The 12,732-nt window shown below is 40.4% G+C and overlaps 1 protein-coding gene across 16 annotated transcripts in view; it reads right to left on the bottom strand.

Annotated features, from left to right (window-relative positions):
- PCDH15 (protocadherin related 15) overlaps positions 1-12,732 on the bottom strand; it is a 1,242,339-nt gene that overhangs the window by 565,246 nt on the left and 664,361 nt on the right. The window contains exon 1 of one of the 16 annotated variants that reach the window (XM_058696338.1): positions 11,561-11,659. The exons of the other annotated variants lie outside the window; for them this stretch is intronic. Coding sequence (XP_058552321.1) covers positions 11,561-11,630 — 70 coding nt within the window. The 5' untranslated portion in view covers positions 11,631-11,659. Of the gene's footprint in view, positions 1-11,560; positions 11,660-12,732 lie in introns of those variants that run through there. 16 annotated transcript variants of the gene reach the window in all.

A 12,732-nucleotide genomic window follows, 5' to 3' on the forward strand; every position in this document is an offset into this window, starting at 1 on the left:
TCCCTGATGAATATGGATGCAAAAATTTTCAATAAGATACTAGCAAATCAAATTCAACAGCGCATAAAAAGAATTATTCACCATGATCAAGAGGGATTCATTCCTGGGATGCAGGGCTGGTTCAACATTCGCAAATCAATCAACGTGATACATCACATTAATAAAAGAAAAGATAAGAACCATATGATCCTGTCAATCGATGCAGAAAAGGCATTTGACAAAATTCAGCACCCTTTCTTAATAAAAACCCTTGAGAAAGTCGGGATAGAAGGAACATACTTAAACATCATAAAATCCATTTATGAAAACCCACAGCTAACATCATCCTCAATGGGGAAAAACTGAGAGCTTTTTCCCTGAGATCAGGAACATGACAGGGATGTCCACTCTCACTGCTGTTGTTTAACATAGTGTTGGAAGTTCTAGCATCAGCAATCAGACAACAAAAGGAAATCAAAGGCATCAAAATTGGCAAAGATGAAGTTAAGCTTTCACTTTTTGTAGATGACATGTAGATACATGGAAAATCCGATAGACTCCACCAAAAGTCTGCTAGAACTGATACATGAATTCAGCAAAGTTGCCGGATACAAAATCAATGTACAGAAATCAGTTGCATTCTTATACACTAACAATGAAGCAACAGAAAGACAAATAAAGAAACTGATCCCATTCACAATTGCACCAAGAAGCATAAAATACCTAGGAATAAATCTAACCAAAGATGTAAAAGATCTGTATGCTGAAACCAAAGAAAGCTTATGAAGGTAATTGAAGAAGATATAAAGAAATGGAAAGACATTCCCTGCTCATGGATTCGAAGAATAAATATTGTCAAAATGTCAATACTACCCAAAGCTATCTACACATTCAATCAAAATTGCACCAGCATTCTTCTCAAAACTAGAACAAGCAATCCTAAAATTCATATGGAACCACAAAAGGCCCCGAAGAGCCAAAGTACTTTTGAAGAAGACGGCCAAAGCAGGAGGCATCAGAATCCCAGACTTTAGCCTCTACTACAAAGCTGTCATCATCAAGACAGCATGGTATTGGCACAAAAACAGACACATAGACCAATGGAATAGAATAGAAACCCCAGAACTAGACCCACAAACGTATGGCCAACTAATCTTTGACAAAGCAGGAAAGAACATCCAATGGAAAAAAGACAGTCTCTTTAACAAATGGTGCTGGGAGAACTGGACAGCAACATGCAGAAGGTTGAAACTAGACCACTTTCTCACACCATTCACAAAAATAAACTCAAAATGGATAAAGGACCTGAATGTGAGACAAGAAACCATCAAAACCCTAGAGGAGAAGCAGGAAAAGACCTCTCTGACCTCAGCCGTAGCAATCTCTTACTCGACACGTCCCCAAAGGCAAGGGAATTAAAAGCAAGAATGAATTACTGGGACCTTATGAAGATAAAAAGCTTCTGCACAGCAAAGGAAACAACCAACAAAACTAAAAGGCAACCAACGGAATGGGAAAAGATATTTGCAAATGACATATCGGACAAAGGGCTATTATCCAAAATCTATAAAGAGCTCACCAAACTCCACACCCGAAAAACAAATAACCCAGTGAAGAAATGGGCAGAAAACATGAATAGATACTTCTCTAAAGAAGACATCCGGATGGACAACAAGCACATGAAAAGATGCTCAACGTTGTTCCTCAGCCGGGAAATACAAATCAAAACCACACTCAGATATCACCTCACAGCAGTCAGAGTCGCCAAAATGAACACATCAGGAGACTATAGATGCTGGCGGGGATGTGGAGAAACGGAAACCCTCTTGCACTGTTGGTGGGAATGCAAATTGGTGCAGCCATTCTGGCAAACAGTGTGGAGGTTCCTCAGAAAATTAAAAGTAGACCTACCCTATGACCCAGCAATAGCACTGCTAGGAATTTACCCAAGGGATACAGGAGTACTGATGCATAGGGGCACTTGTACCCCAATGTTTACAGCAGCACTCTCCACAATAGCCAAATGATGGAAAGAGCCTAAATGTCCATCAACTGATGAGTGGATAAAGAAATTGTGGTTTATATACACAATGGAGTACTACAGGGCAATGAGAAAGAACGAAATATGGCCCTTTGTAGCAACGTGGATGGAACTGGAGAGTGTGATGCTAAGTGAAATAAGCCATACAGAGAAAGACAGATGCCATATGTTTTCACTCTTATGTGGATCCTGAGAAACTTGACAGAAACCCATGGGGGAGGGGAAGGAAAAAAAAAAAAAAAGAGGTTAGAGTGGGAGAGAGAGCCAAAGCATGAGAGACTCTGAAAAACTGAGAACAAACTGAGGGTTGATGGGGGGTGGGAGGGAGGGGAGGGTCGGTGATGGGTATTGGGGAGGGCACCTTTTGGGATGAGCACTGGGTGTTGTATGGAAACTAATTTGACAATAAATTTCATATATTGAAAAAAAAAGTAGGTGTATTAACACAATAAAAAAATAAAATAAAATAAAAACTATCAATTCTCCAATCCAGTAGGCAATAAATATGAGGCAATATGAACCCTAATTTGACAATAAATGTGCTTTTTTCCTACCAGATAGCTTTCTGATGAAAATTTTGAACAATACATTCTTGTTCCACTAACAGATATGAATATAGCCTCTTCTGCTTTCTTTTTTGTTTACATGAGTTTCATTTTGCTACCCCTAATTATTTCACTACAAATTCACCATCAGTTGATAGTTATAAGATGCTTATATTCCCATCATGTCATATCTGATGGGAATATAAGCAGCATTTAAGTCATCCTCATTTAAGTCAAATGTTTGGTCAATGTGCAATTAGGCTATGAATATGCATCATAAATTAATATTCTGAATACTATGTACTCTTCAGTACCCTTACTAAGGCTGCAGTATGAATCTAATATAATTCGTTATTCTTGCACTGTGAAAATTAATTAAAAATTATTTATTCAACATCAAAGTGTCATTTCCATGACAAAGACTAGATGAAAACAAACAAAATGAACTCAGAATATTTTATATAAAATATAAAATATAAAAATATAAAAATAAATTAGCCCAGGGGCGCCTGGGTGGCTCAGTCGGCTGAGTATCCGACCTTGGCTCAGGTCATGATCTCGTGGCTCACAAGTTCAAGCCCCGCATCGGGCTCTTTGCTGACAGCTCAGAGCCTGGAGCCTGCTTCAGATTCTGTGTTTCCCTCTCTCTCTGCCTCTCCCCTGCTCATTCTCTGTCTGTCCCTCTCTCTCAAAAATAAATAAACATTTAAAAAAAGTTTTAAGGGGCTCCTGGGTGGCTCAGTTGGTTAAGCGTCCGACTTCGGCTTAGGTCATGATCTCACAGTCCATGAGTTTGAGCCCCACGTCGGGCTCTGTGCTGACAGCTCAGAGCTTGGAGCCTGCTTTGGATTCTGTGTCTCCCTCGCTCTCTGCCCCTCCCCCACTCATGCTCTGTCTCTCTCTGTCTCATAAATAAACATTTAAAAAATTAAAAAAATAAAATTTGTATAAAATCTCAAGGTGCCAAGTATGTCTAAGATCAGCTTGAGGGAAGCCAACTACATTGGAAATCTGCCGTGCTAAGTATCAATGTGGATTCTAAAGCTACAGCAATTGAGACTGCACGGCTTGGGGGCAGGGGTTGGCAAATGGTAAATGAGAACAAAATAGAGTTTAGATAGAGACTCACTCATAAGGGATTTGCAATGCTGAGCCACTTCAACCTGGGTATTTAAAATAAATGAAATCTGACTACTACCTCACAAAAGCACAGAACAGATTATAAACATAAATGTGAAAGATAAAAAAGAACACCTCTAGATGATAAGCAAATATTTTCAAGATCTTTGGAGAGGTTGAGAGCTTCCTGAGCATAAAACAAAACCCACTAAACCAAAGAAAAGAATAGAAAAAATGTACTGCAATAAAATTAAGAATTTATCAATGGTTGATAATGCCATCAAAAGGCTGCATTACGAAAATAAAAATACCAAACCAGTGTATGGAATGATCCATAACTGAGAAAGTCTGGTGTCCAGAGCATATAAAGAATTAACATTCAATAAGAAAAATGAAAGAATGAAAGAAAAAAAAAACCCACGAAGTTAACAAAATGGGAAAAAGATCTTAATAGACATATCCCACAGGAAGATATTACAAGGTCGATAAATATACGGAAAGACAGTCTGCTCATCTTTTAAATCAGAAAAATGCAAACTAAATTCATAATCATATAATTCAAACACCAGGAAAATGAACAACATTAAAAAGGCTACTTATAGCAAGTACTGACAGGAATGGTCTGCTTATATAACACTAATGAGAGTGCAAATTTGTAAAATTATTATGAGAAACAATTCGGCATTAAGTCCTAGAGTTGAACACAGGCAAATCTGGTGACACATGTATTACATTGCCAGGTATATGTACCCAACCCAAATGAGTGTCATGTACAGCCAAATTCACATACAAGAATGTTCATAGCAGCATTATTTATATTTGTCCCAAACTGGACATAGCCATCCTTAGTAGAACGGATACATTCATTTTTATAATCACACAGGGGGATTTAGACAGCAAAGAAATGAATGTAGAGTGAAACATAATCTTAGAGCTCAAGAAATCAAGGGGCTGGTTACTTGTGAAGGCAAGAGTAAGCATCTTGGAAGGAATGTGTACAGGGCATTCAGTACTTCCTGAAATTGGCAGTGATTATGAAGTTTTGTACATTTCATGAAAAGTTACCAAGTATTGTGCATTTCTTCTTATGCAGACTAAAATTCAGTAACTTTTTGAAACTTAAGACAAGTGCGTGTTTGGTTTTGTTTTTTTTTTTAAGGAAAATGGTGGGGTGCCTGGGTGGCTCAGTCCATTAAGCATCTGACCCTTGATTTCAGCTCAGGTCGTGGTCTCACGTTTCATGGGTGTGAATCCTGCATCGCACTCTGTGCTGATACCGCAGAGCCTGCTTGGTGTTCTCTCTCTCCCTCTGCCCCTTCCCTACACAGACCCACATGCACGCTCTGTCTCTCTCTCTCTAAAAATAAATAAACATTAAAAAAATGAATGTCGGGGCGCCTGGGTGGCGCAGTCGGTTAAGCGTCCGACTTCAGCCAGGTCACGATCTCGCGGTCCGTGAGTTCGAGCCCCGCGTCAGGCTCTGGGCTGATGGCTCGGAGCCTGGAGCCTGTTTCCGATTCTGTGTCTCCCTCTCTCTCTGCCCCTCCCCCATTCATGCTCTGTCTCTCTCTGTCCCAAAAATAAATAAAAATAAAAAATGTTGAAAAAAAAAATAAAAAAAAAAAATAAAAAAATGAATGTCTTTTATCTGCTGTTGCCAAATTACAACAAATTATAGGTGATTTAGTTCAACACATGGTGACAGAATGATATTTGAAATAACAATGCCCTGAACAGAAAGTTATATTTTATACCACAATTATAGGATGAAAAAACAAGTTATGTGGTTAAAGGGGTTAAAAAAACTAACAATGTATTTGGATATTGGCTGATAATGAAAGAAGAGGAGAAGAGGAAAATGCATAGGATACAACAAATTTATTTCAGAATGCAACATTGAGTTTTTAGGTATGGACCGTTGCCAATGATCATGTAGCCAGCCATTAATTTATTTCCTAATTGCGTCCTTGCGTAAAGCCTTGTGCAGTATAGGTGCTTGATACATATTTGCTGACTGAATTTTGCAAGTGACACGCTTCAGTTCAGCCTGAGTCCCTTCTTACCCACAAGTGCTGGGGGTCCAGCGTACTTGAAGATCCCACTTACACCTCTGTCCCTGCCTATCGGGGACATCGGTGTGACACAGGCTCTCCTGATAGTGGTCCTGTAAGTAAACATGGGCACTTCTGAGTTCTGTGTGGGAGCATGTGACCTTGGTGAAGCACATGATTCCAATACACATGATGGACGATATACATTGCATGGTTTTTACACTGGGAATGGAAGGTTCGTCTAAGAACTAAAATAAATCAAAACCTATTAACAGAATGGAGGAGAAAAAAAAATCTCAAACAACACAGAATATTCATTTATCAAAATTAGACACCTGTCACTATTAAAAAATTCGGCACCTAGGAGGAAGGTAACTTCCTCAATCTGATGAACAACATGTAAAAAACAAAACAAAGCCACAGCTAACACCTGCAAGGTGACAACAGCCTCCAGCCTTGTCTTCCCACTCCCAGCGCCAACAGGCAGAGAACAGAAGACATTGGATCTAATGAGGAACAAATGGCTCCTGTTTATAGCAGCATGATTGCGTATATGCCAAATCTTCCAAAATCATCAAAGTAACTACTAGAACTTATAAGGAAGCTGCACGTGGTCTCAGGTCACAAGGTAAATGCTCAAACATAGATGATGAGGAAAATCTTATAAACAGAAAAAATAGAAAATTAACATCTAAAAAGATGTCACTGACAATGTCACGCAAAGCACAGGAAACCTAGGAGCACATTTAACAAAAGAACGGTACAACCTCAGCCCTGGGAACACCCAAATGTGGCTGAAATAAAGTAATGAAAATCTACGCAAAAGGGAGATATGCCGTGTTCATAGTTTGGAAAAATCAGTATTCTTAAGATGGCAATTTAACCCATGTATTTATAGATTCAATGAAATCTCAATTATAATCTCAGCGAAATTTTTATAGAAATTAATAATCTGACTTAAAAATCTTCATGAGGACACAAATGACCTAGAATAGACAAAACAGTCTCGGCAAGGACGACTAAAACTAGAGGCCTTGCAGTATCTGACTTTAATAAGGACCATAAAGGGACAGAAATAAGGAGAGGTTGGCAAAGGGTAGACAAACAAATCACTTGAACAGGCTAGATCAAGGATTGTCCAAATTTGTGAAGGGCCAAATATTAAATATTTTAGGCTCTGTGGGCCTAAAATATGAGATATCTGTTACTGCTTCTTTTTTTTTTTTTTTTTTTTTTTGATAACACTTTAAATATGTATCCACTGCTGTTAGTTTGAGGCCATGAGTCATAGTTTGGCAATGCCTGGAACAGAGCCAAGAAGAAGACCCTCAGTTGCCTTTCCAACAATACTTCAAAGGAATTTATTTAGTGGAGCAAAGACAATCTTTTCAGTGAATGGCTGGAGCAGCAGGGTATCCGTAAGAAAAACAAAATTTAACCTCAATCTCTACCTCCTGCTGAACACAAAAATTCATGTAAGAAGGATCAAGGTCTAAGTGTAAAAGTCAAAACTACAAGGCATTTAGAGGAAAACAGAGGAAAGTGTCTTCATAGCCTGAATTGAGACAACAATTTTAAGGCAGGACACGTTAGCAACAATCATTTAAAAAAAAATTAGACTTTTCTCAAAATTTAAAATTTTGTTTTTCAAATGACATCTCTACATAAACCATATACTGGAAGGAAATAATTGCAAAACTTGTATCTAACAAAAAACTTGTATCTGGAATAAAGATACAACCAAACAATATGAAAAGAACTTTGTAAATGGGCCAAAGATTTGAAAGAGATTTCATGAAGGAAGACGTGTGAGTGGCTAATAACCATATGAAGTGATTGATATCCAATGATATGAAATTGTTTTTTTTTTTTTTAATTTTTTTTTTCAACGTTTTTTATTTATTTTTGGGACAGAGAGAGACAGAGCATGAACGGGGGAGGGGCAGAGAGAGAGGGAGATACAGAATCGGAAACAGGCTCCAGGCTCCGAGCCATCAGCCCAGAGCCCGACGCGGGGCTCGAACTCACGGACCGCGAGATCGTGACCTGGCTGAAGTCGGACGCTTAACCGACTGCGCCACCCAGGCGCCCCATATGAAATTGTTAAAGAGGCAAAATTAATCTATAGTGATTGAAAGGGAATCAGTGGTTACCTGGGGAGGGGTGTAGGGATGACAGCAAAGGGCTGGTGGGAACTCCTGAGAGGAACACAGATGTTCTAGATCTTAATCATGCTGTAGTTACAGTTACAGCTGTATATAAGGGTCAAAATTGTGTAATTAACCCTTGTGCATTTCAATGTAGTAAATCTAAGTTCGAATCGCCATTATCATAATAATCACATGGGAGGTGGGAAAAAGGTGAAGATACAGTTGAAAAAAATAGCAGAACTTTGGTCACTGTCAAAGCCAGGTAATGAGCTGATGGGGGTTCGTCACGGCATTTAATTCACATTGCATAGACACTATTCAGGGTTGTAAGACTCCTTGAGTGAAAAGTATTTTGTTACATCATTTTTCTAGAACGCTGGGTCTTTCCAACTTCTCACCTTACTAAAAAGATTTACAAAGGTGATTTATCTTACAGAAAAATAAGAGTACAGTTATCCACTTGCGTCACTGATGGTAACGAGTGATCCAGGATTATATTTTTCTTTCCTGAGCCCTTAAATTAGCGTCCAAGTTTTTGAAATTTCATTATTGTATTGTATTGTATTGTATTGTATTGTATTGTATTGTATTGTATTGTAATTGATTGCTCTCTACAAAAGAAAAGGAGCCAAGGGGCAAAGAAAACAGAAAGCTTACTTCCTGAATGATAATTCTGAGCAGCACCTCTCAGTATATTTAAGAACATAACTAACTATGCTAAAACTAACTCGTGCACACTTGTTTTCTTTACATATGGACATGCACCATGTAGAGGTTTTAGTGATGTTTACAAGGTGATGATATTCTTCCACAACAGCGATATTTCCTCTCTTAAAAGTATTATCATAGGACCTCCTGGGTGGCTCCATCAGAGTTAAGCGTCTGACTGTTGATTTCCGCTCCGTTCGTGATCTCATGTTTGCTAGATCCAGCCCTGCGTCAGGCTCCGTGCTGACAGCGCGGAGCCTGCTTGGGATTTTCTCCCTCCCTCTCTCTCTGCCCCTCCCCTGCTTGCATGCTCTTTCAAAATAAGGAAATAAACATTAAAAGAGTACTACCATAGAGATGAGCATTGAATAATGTCTACATATAGAGTGACAAAGAGATCATACCATTTCTTTATTTTTTTTATATTAATTTTTTTTTTTAACATTTATTTATTTTTGAGACAGAAAGAGACACAGCATGAACAGGGGAGGGGCAGAGAGAGAGGGAGACACAGAATAAGAAGCAGGCTCCAGGCTCTGAGCCATCAGCCCAGAGCCCGACGTGGGGCTCGAACTCGTGGACCGTGAGATCGTGACCTGAGCTGAAGTCGAACGCCCAACCAACTGAGCCACCCAGGCGCCCCATACCATTTCTTTAAAGTATGTGCTGGTATCACGGATGTAACAACAAAGGTTATGCATTCCACATTAATAATTTGCCTAATGAATATCACAGTCCAGGTGGTTTTGAAAAGGAAGTCTGTTATTTCCACAAAGGCTAACACACTGTTGCATGTCACCTGGACTCTACTTACATCACGTAGAAGAGACAGAGGCCAGCCAGTGACAGCTGGAGCTGACGCTGCGGCTAAGCTCAACTGGTCCTTATTCCAGCTGCCTTCTCTCGCATGTTCCTGAAATGCATACGCTGAGAAGCTAAAAACCGTACTTAAAAGACTGAGTTGGAGCTCGGATTCTGAGCGTGGTGAGGCTACTCTGACAAGACGCTTCTTGCACGAGACATTGTTCAGAAGGGATTAGAAGAGGAAAAGCAGGTGACGGGCACGTGTGTCTGAAGGTCTGGATCACAGCAGAAATGTGCGCTTGTGCAGTTAGCAACTGTGGAATCATCAAGGCGGAAGTTCCTATGGCAGTCCTGTTATGTTGTAATTTTGTAACTTGCTTCTGAAAGGTCAAAACTGAGTCGGCCTCTTCTACCCTTCCAATATGTGAGCTATTTATATCACTCAACAAGCCCCTTCTGTTTCATGTAGCCAGAATGACTTCTGCTTTTTTCCTAACCAAGGTCCCTGGAAGGACCAACATGACAGATTTCACACAAAATCATTGTGTTGGATATGAACGACTAGAGGTGGAAGCTCTCTCCCAAGGAACACGTGATACGGAACAGAGTAATCCTGGCGAAGTACCCGATTTCAGGAGTAGCTGGCCCCCGCTGGGGACATTAGCAGCCTCACACTCGAAATACTCTGATAGTATTTATGGCTACCACCACTTACAACATGTTCGACTGCTTTTTTAGTCTTCCTGAAACCATCGCCCATCTCCTACCCAGTTTCACACACGCCTGTGGGAATCCCACAACTATAACCATCCCGCATAAAGGCATCTATCAAAATAGAACGTAGACACAATCTCCACTGTTGAGCAGGGAAGAGAAGAGGGATGGGTTAATAATAAGGGCGTCAAGTGTGCTGCCTCTGAAAGCCTGGGAAGGAATGGGTGTGAAGAAGAGATCTCTACCTGCATATCCAGGTATGTTTGCCTATATGTGAGCAATCCTGAGGGGAAAATTGGTCTCGTCTTTCCATTTGATTGCTTAAAGCACATCACAGCTCCCTGACTTACCTTTCTTAACAAAGCAAGTCGGGATGCAGAATGATCATGGCTTTGAATTTGGCCATGACTTTTCATTTATCTCTTTTAGGCTTTGCTTGACTGTGCAGCTCTGGGAGCTAGCGTTCAAAGGCAATCATGTGTTCAAAGAAAATACTTAGCTGGGAATATTCGATGCATTTAATAATTCTTGTATGTATTATAAAAGCTTTTGAAATGCTAGCATTTATGTAAATAATTGCACAGAAACACCTTTCTTTTGGAATAAATTACTCAGAGTCCTGCTTTATCTATTTCCACATGGTCTGTTCACTTTTTGAAGAAACTCACCATCTACAAAATTTCTGAGGAAAACGGAAGCAGGAAGCCTCCTGAAGATACAATAATATGATTACCTTGACTTCAAACCCTGAAGGTAGGCTCCTGCAAGTGAGGCTAAAATGTAAATTTTATTTATTTATTTATTTTTTTCAACGTTTTAAATTTATTTTTGGGACAGAGAGAGACAGAGCATGAACGGGGGAGGGGCAGAGAGAGGGAGACACAGAATCGGAAGCAGGCTCCAGGCTCCGAGCCATCAGCCCAGAGCCTGACGCGGGGCTCGAACTCACGGACCGTGAGATCGTGACCTGGCTGAAGTCGGACGCTTAACCGACTGCGCCACCCAGGCGCCCCTAAAATGTAAATTTTAGTGAGGATTCTATTAGAAATGCAAAGGCAACAGAGACTTTCAGAAGTGACAGCCCCACTGTGAGCCAAAGAGAGAAAATAATGACTCTGGCAGAGCTGGCGTTGTAGAAGCGAGGGTCTGATTTGCTGGGCTCTGCAGGCTTCAATTACAGAAAGAGCCAGAGTAGTGCTGCTCTACACACACGTGGTAGAACTTACAGAGAAATGGTATACAGGGTCCAAGAGCACGTGTGTGTGTGTGGGTGTGTGTGCACTATGGAAAACTCTGGAAGTTACTCAAAGGAAAAGCTCCTGGTTTCATCATACAGTGCACGATCCAGGTTGATCCATGCTGTCTGCATGGGTAGTGGGGCATTAACAATAGAACATTTAACCACAGGCATGCCTGTATTCCAATACATACAGGGCCCATTACGCTTACAAACTGATGAACTAGGCTTTCTCTTCTGGCAGATTTGAAACACCAGTTTCCACTGTACGTGCAGAATCATTTTAGTCACACAATCAAAACTGAAAGAGATACAAGGGGCAACTGTAGTATCACTGATCTTTTAAAAGCCAATAAGAAGACCAAGCTGTAGATCATATTTTGGAAAGTATTGAGCCTTTAAGATCTAGCATCAGACTGCTGGCTTTGACTCACAGCCCTATCATTCACTAATAATGTGATCCTGGGAAGGCTACTTAAAATCTCTACCCGTGGTGTCCAGATTTATACACTGGAAATCATATCATAGCTACAGGTCTGTCTCCTGTACTGTGTCTGGAATAATAATACCTGGTAAGTGCTGGCTGTTGCTGCCATAATGGCCAGAGCATTTCTGGATAACTACTAATACTCTTCATACAACACTAGACAGTAGGTGTGTTGATTACAAGAACTGTGTCTTATTCACTTCTGGATTCCCAGCATCTGAGAGCATGCCTGTCACACAGCAGTCACACCAGAAGCTTAGCTGAATGGATAAGACTCACCAGAGAGACCAATATTGAGTCCATCATGGTCATATCCTCAGTTTACCCTCATTACTTTGACTCAATTATTTGTCTTGCTCTCTGACTTCTACTTCAGCTAACGGCAATAAGGGAGTTGGCTCCATTGGCTTGTAGCAATGTGGGGCAAAATCTGAGGTTGGTTTTCCACTTGCACTTCAGTGAGCGATAGTAGGGGGGTACACCACACTGGCCATTCGACTCTTCGGGGCCCAAACCTTTGTTTATTCACCTTTAATAGTGACCTGGGAGCATGATGGAAGCGCATGAAGAAAAGCTCTCAGGAGGTAAGCACAAGAGTAGGTTTGGGGATGAAGGCACATGGCTGGTAAAGGAGACAGGAGCTCAGAACAGAGGGAGGCTGGTAAGCAAAGAAGGAAAGTAAGTGTCATGGTTGGTTACCTGTTTGTCCAAGATGAGTTCCTTCTGGGTCCCAGGGTACCCAGTCTCTAATGCACTCAGATGCAGAAGTCTACAATGTAAGTATTACTGGAACCTATTACTGGAAACCCTACATGTATCAAGGCACTTTACCTGGATCTAGAACTCTAGACATATATAACACACATATAATACACACACGTGTATGTGCTTCTGTGT

Source organism: Neofelis nebulosa, chromosome 13, assembly GCF_028018385.1.
Source record: "Neofelis nebulosa isolate mNeoNeb1 chromosome 13, mNeoNeb1.pri, whole genome shotgun sequence".
In the NCBI taxonomy this organism is placed as follows: Eukaryota; Metazoa; Chordata; class Mammalia; order Carnivora; family Felidae; genus Neofelis; species Neofelis nebulosa.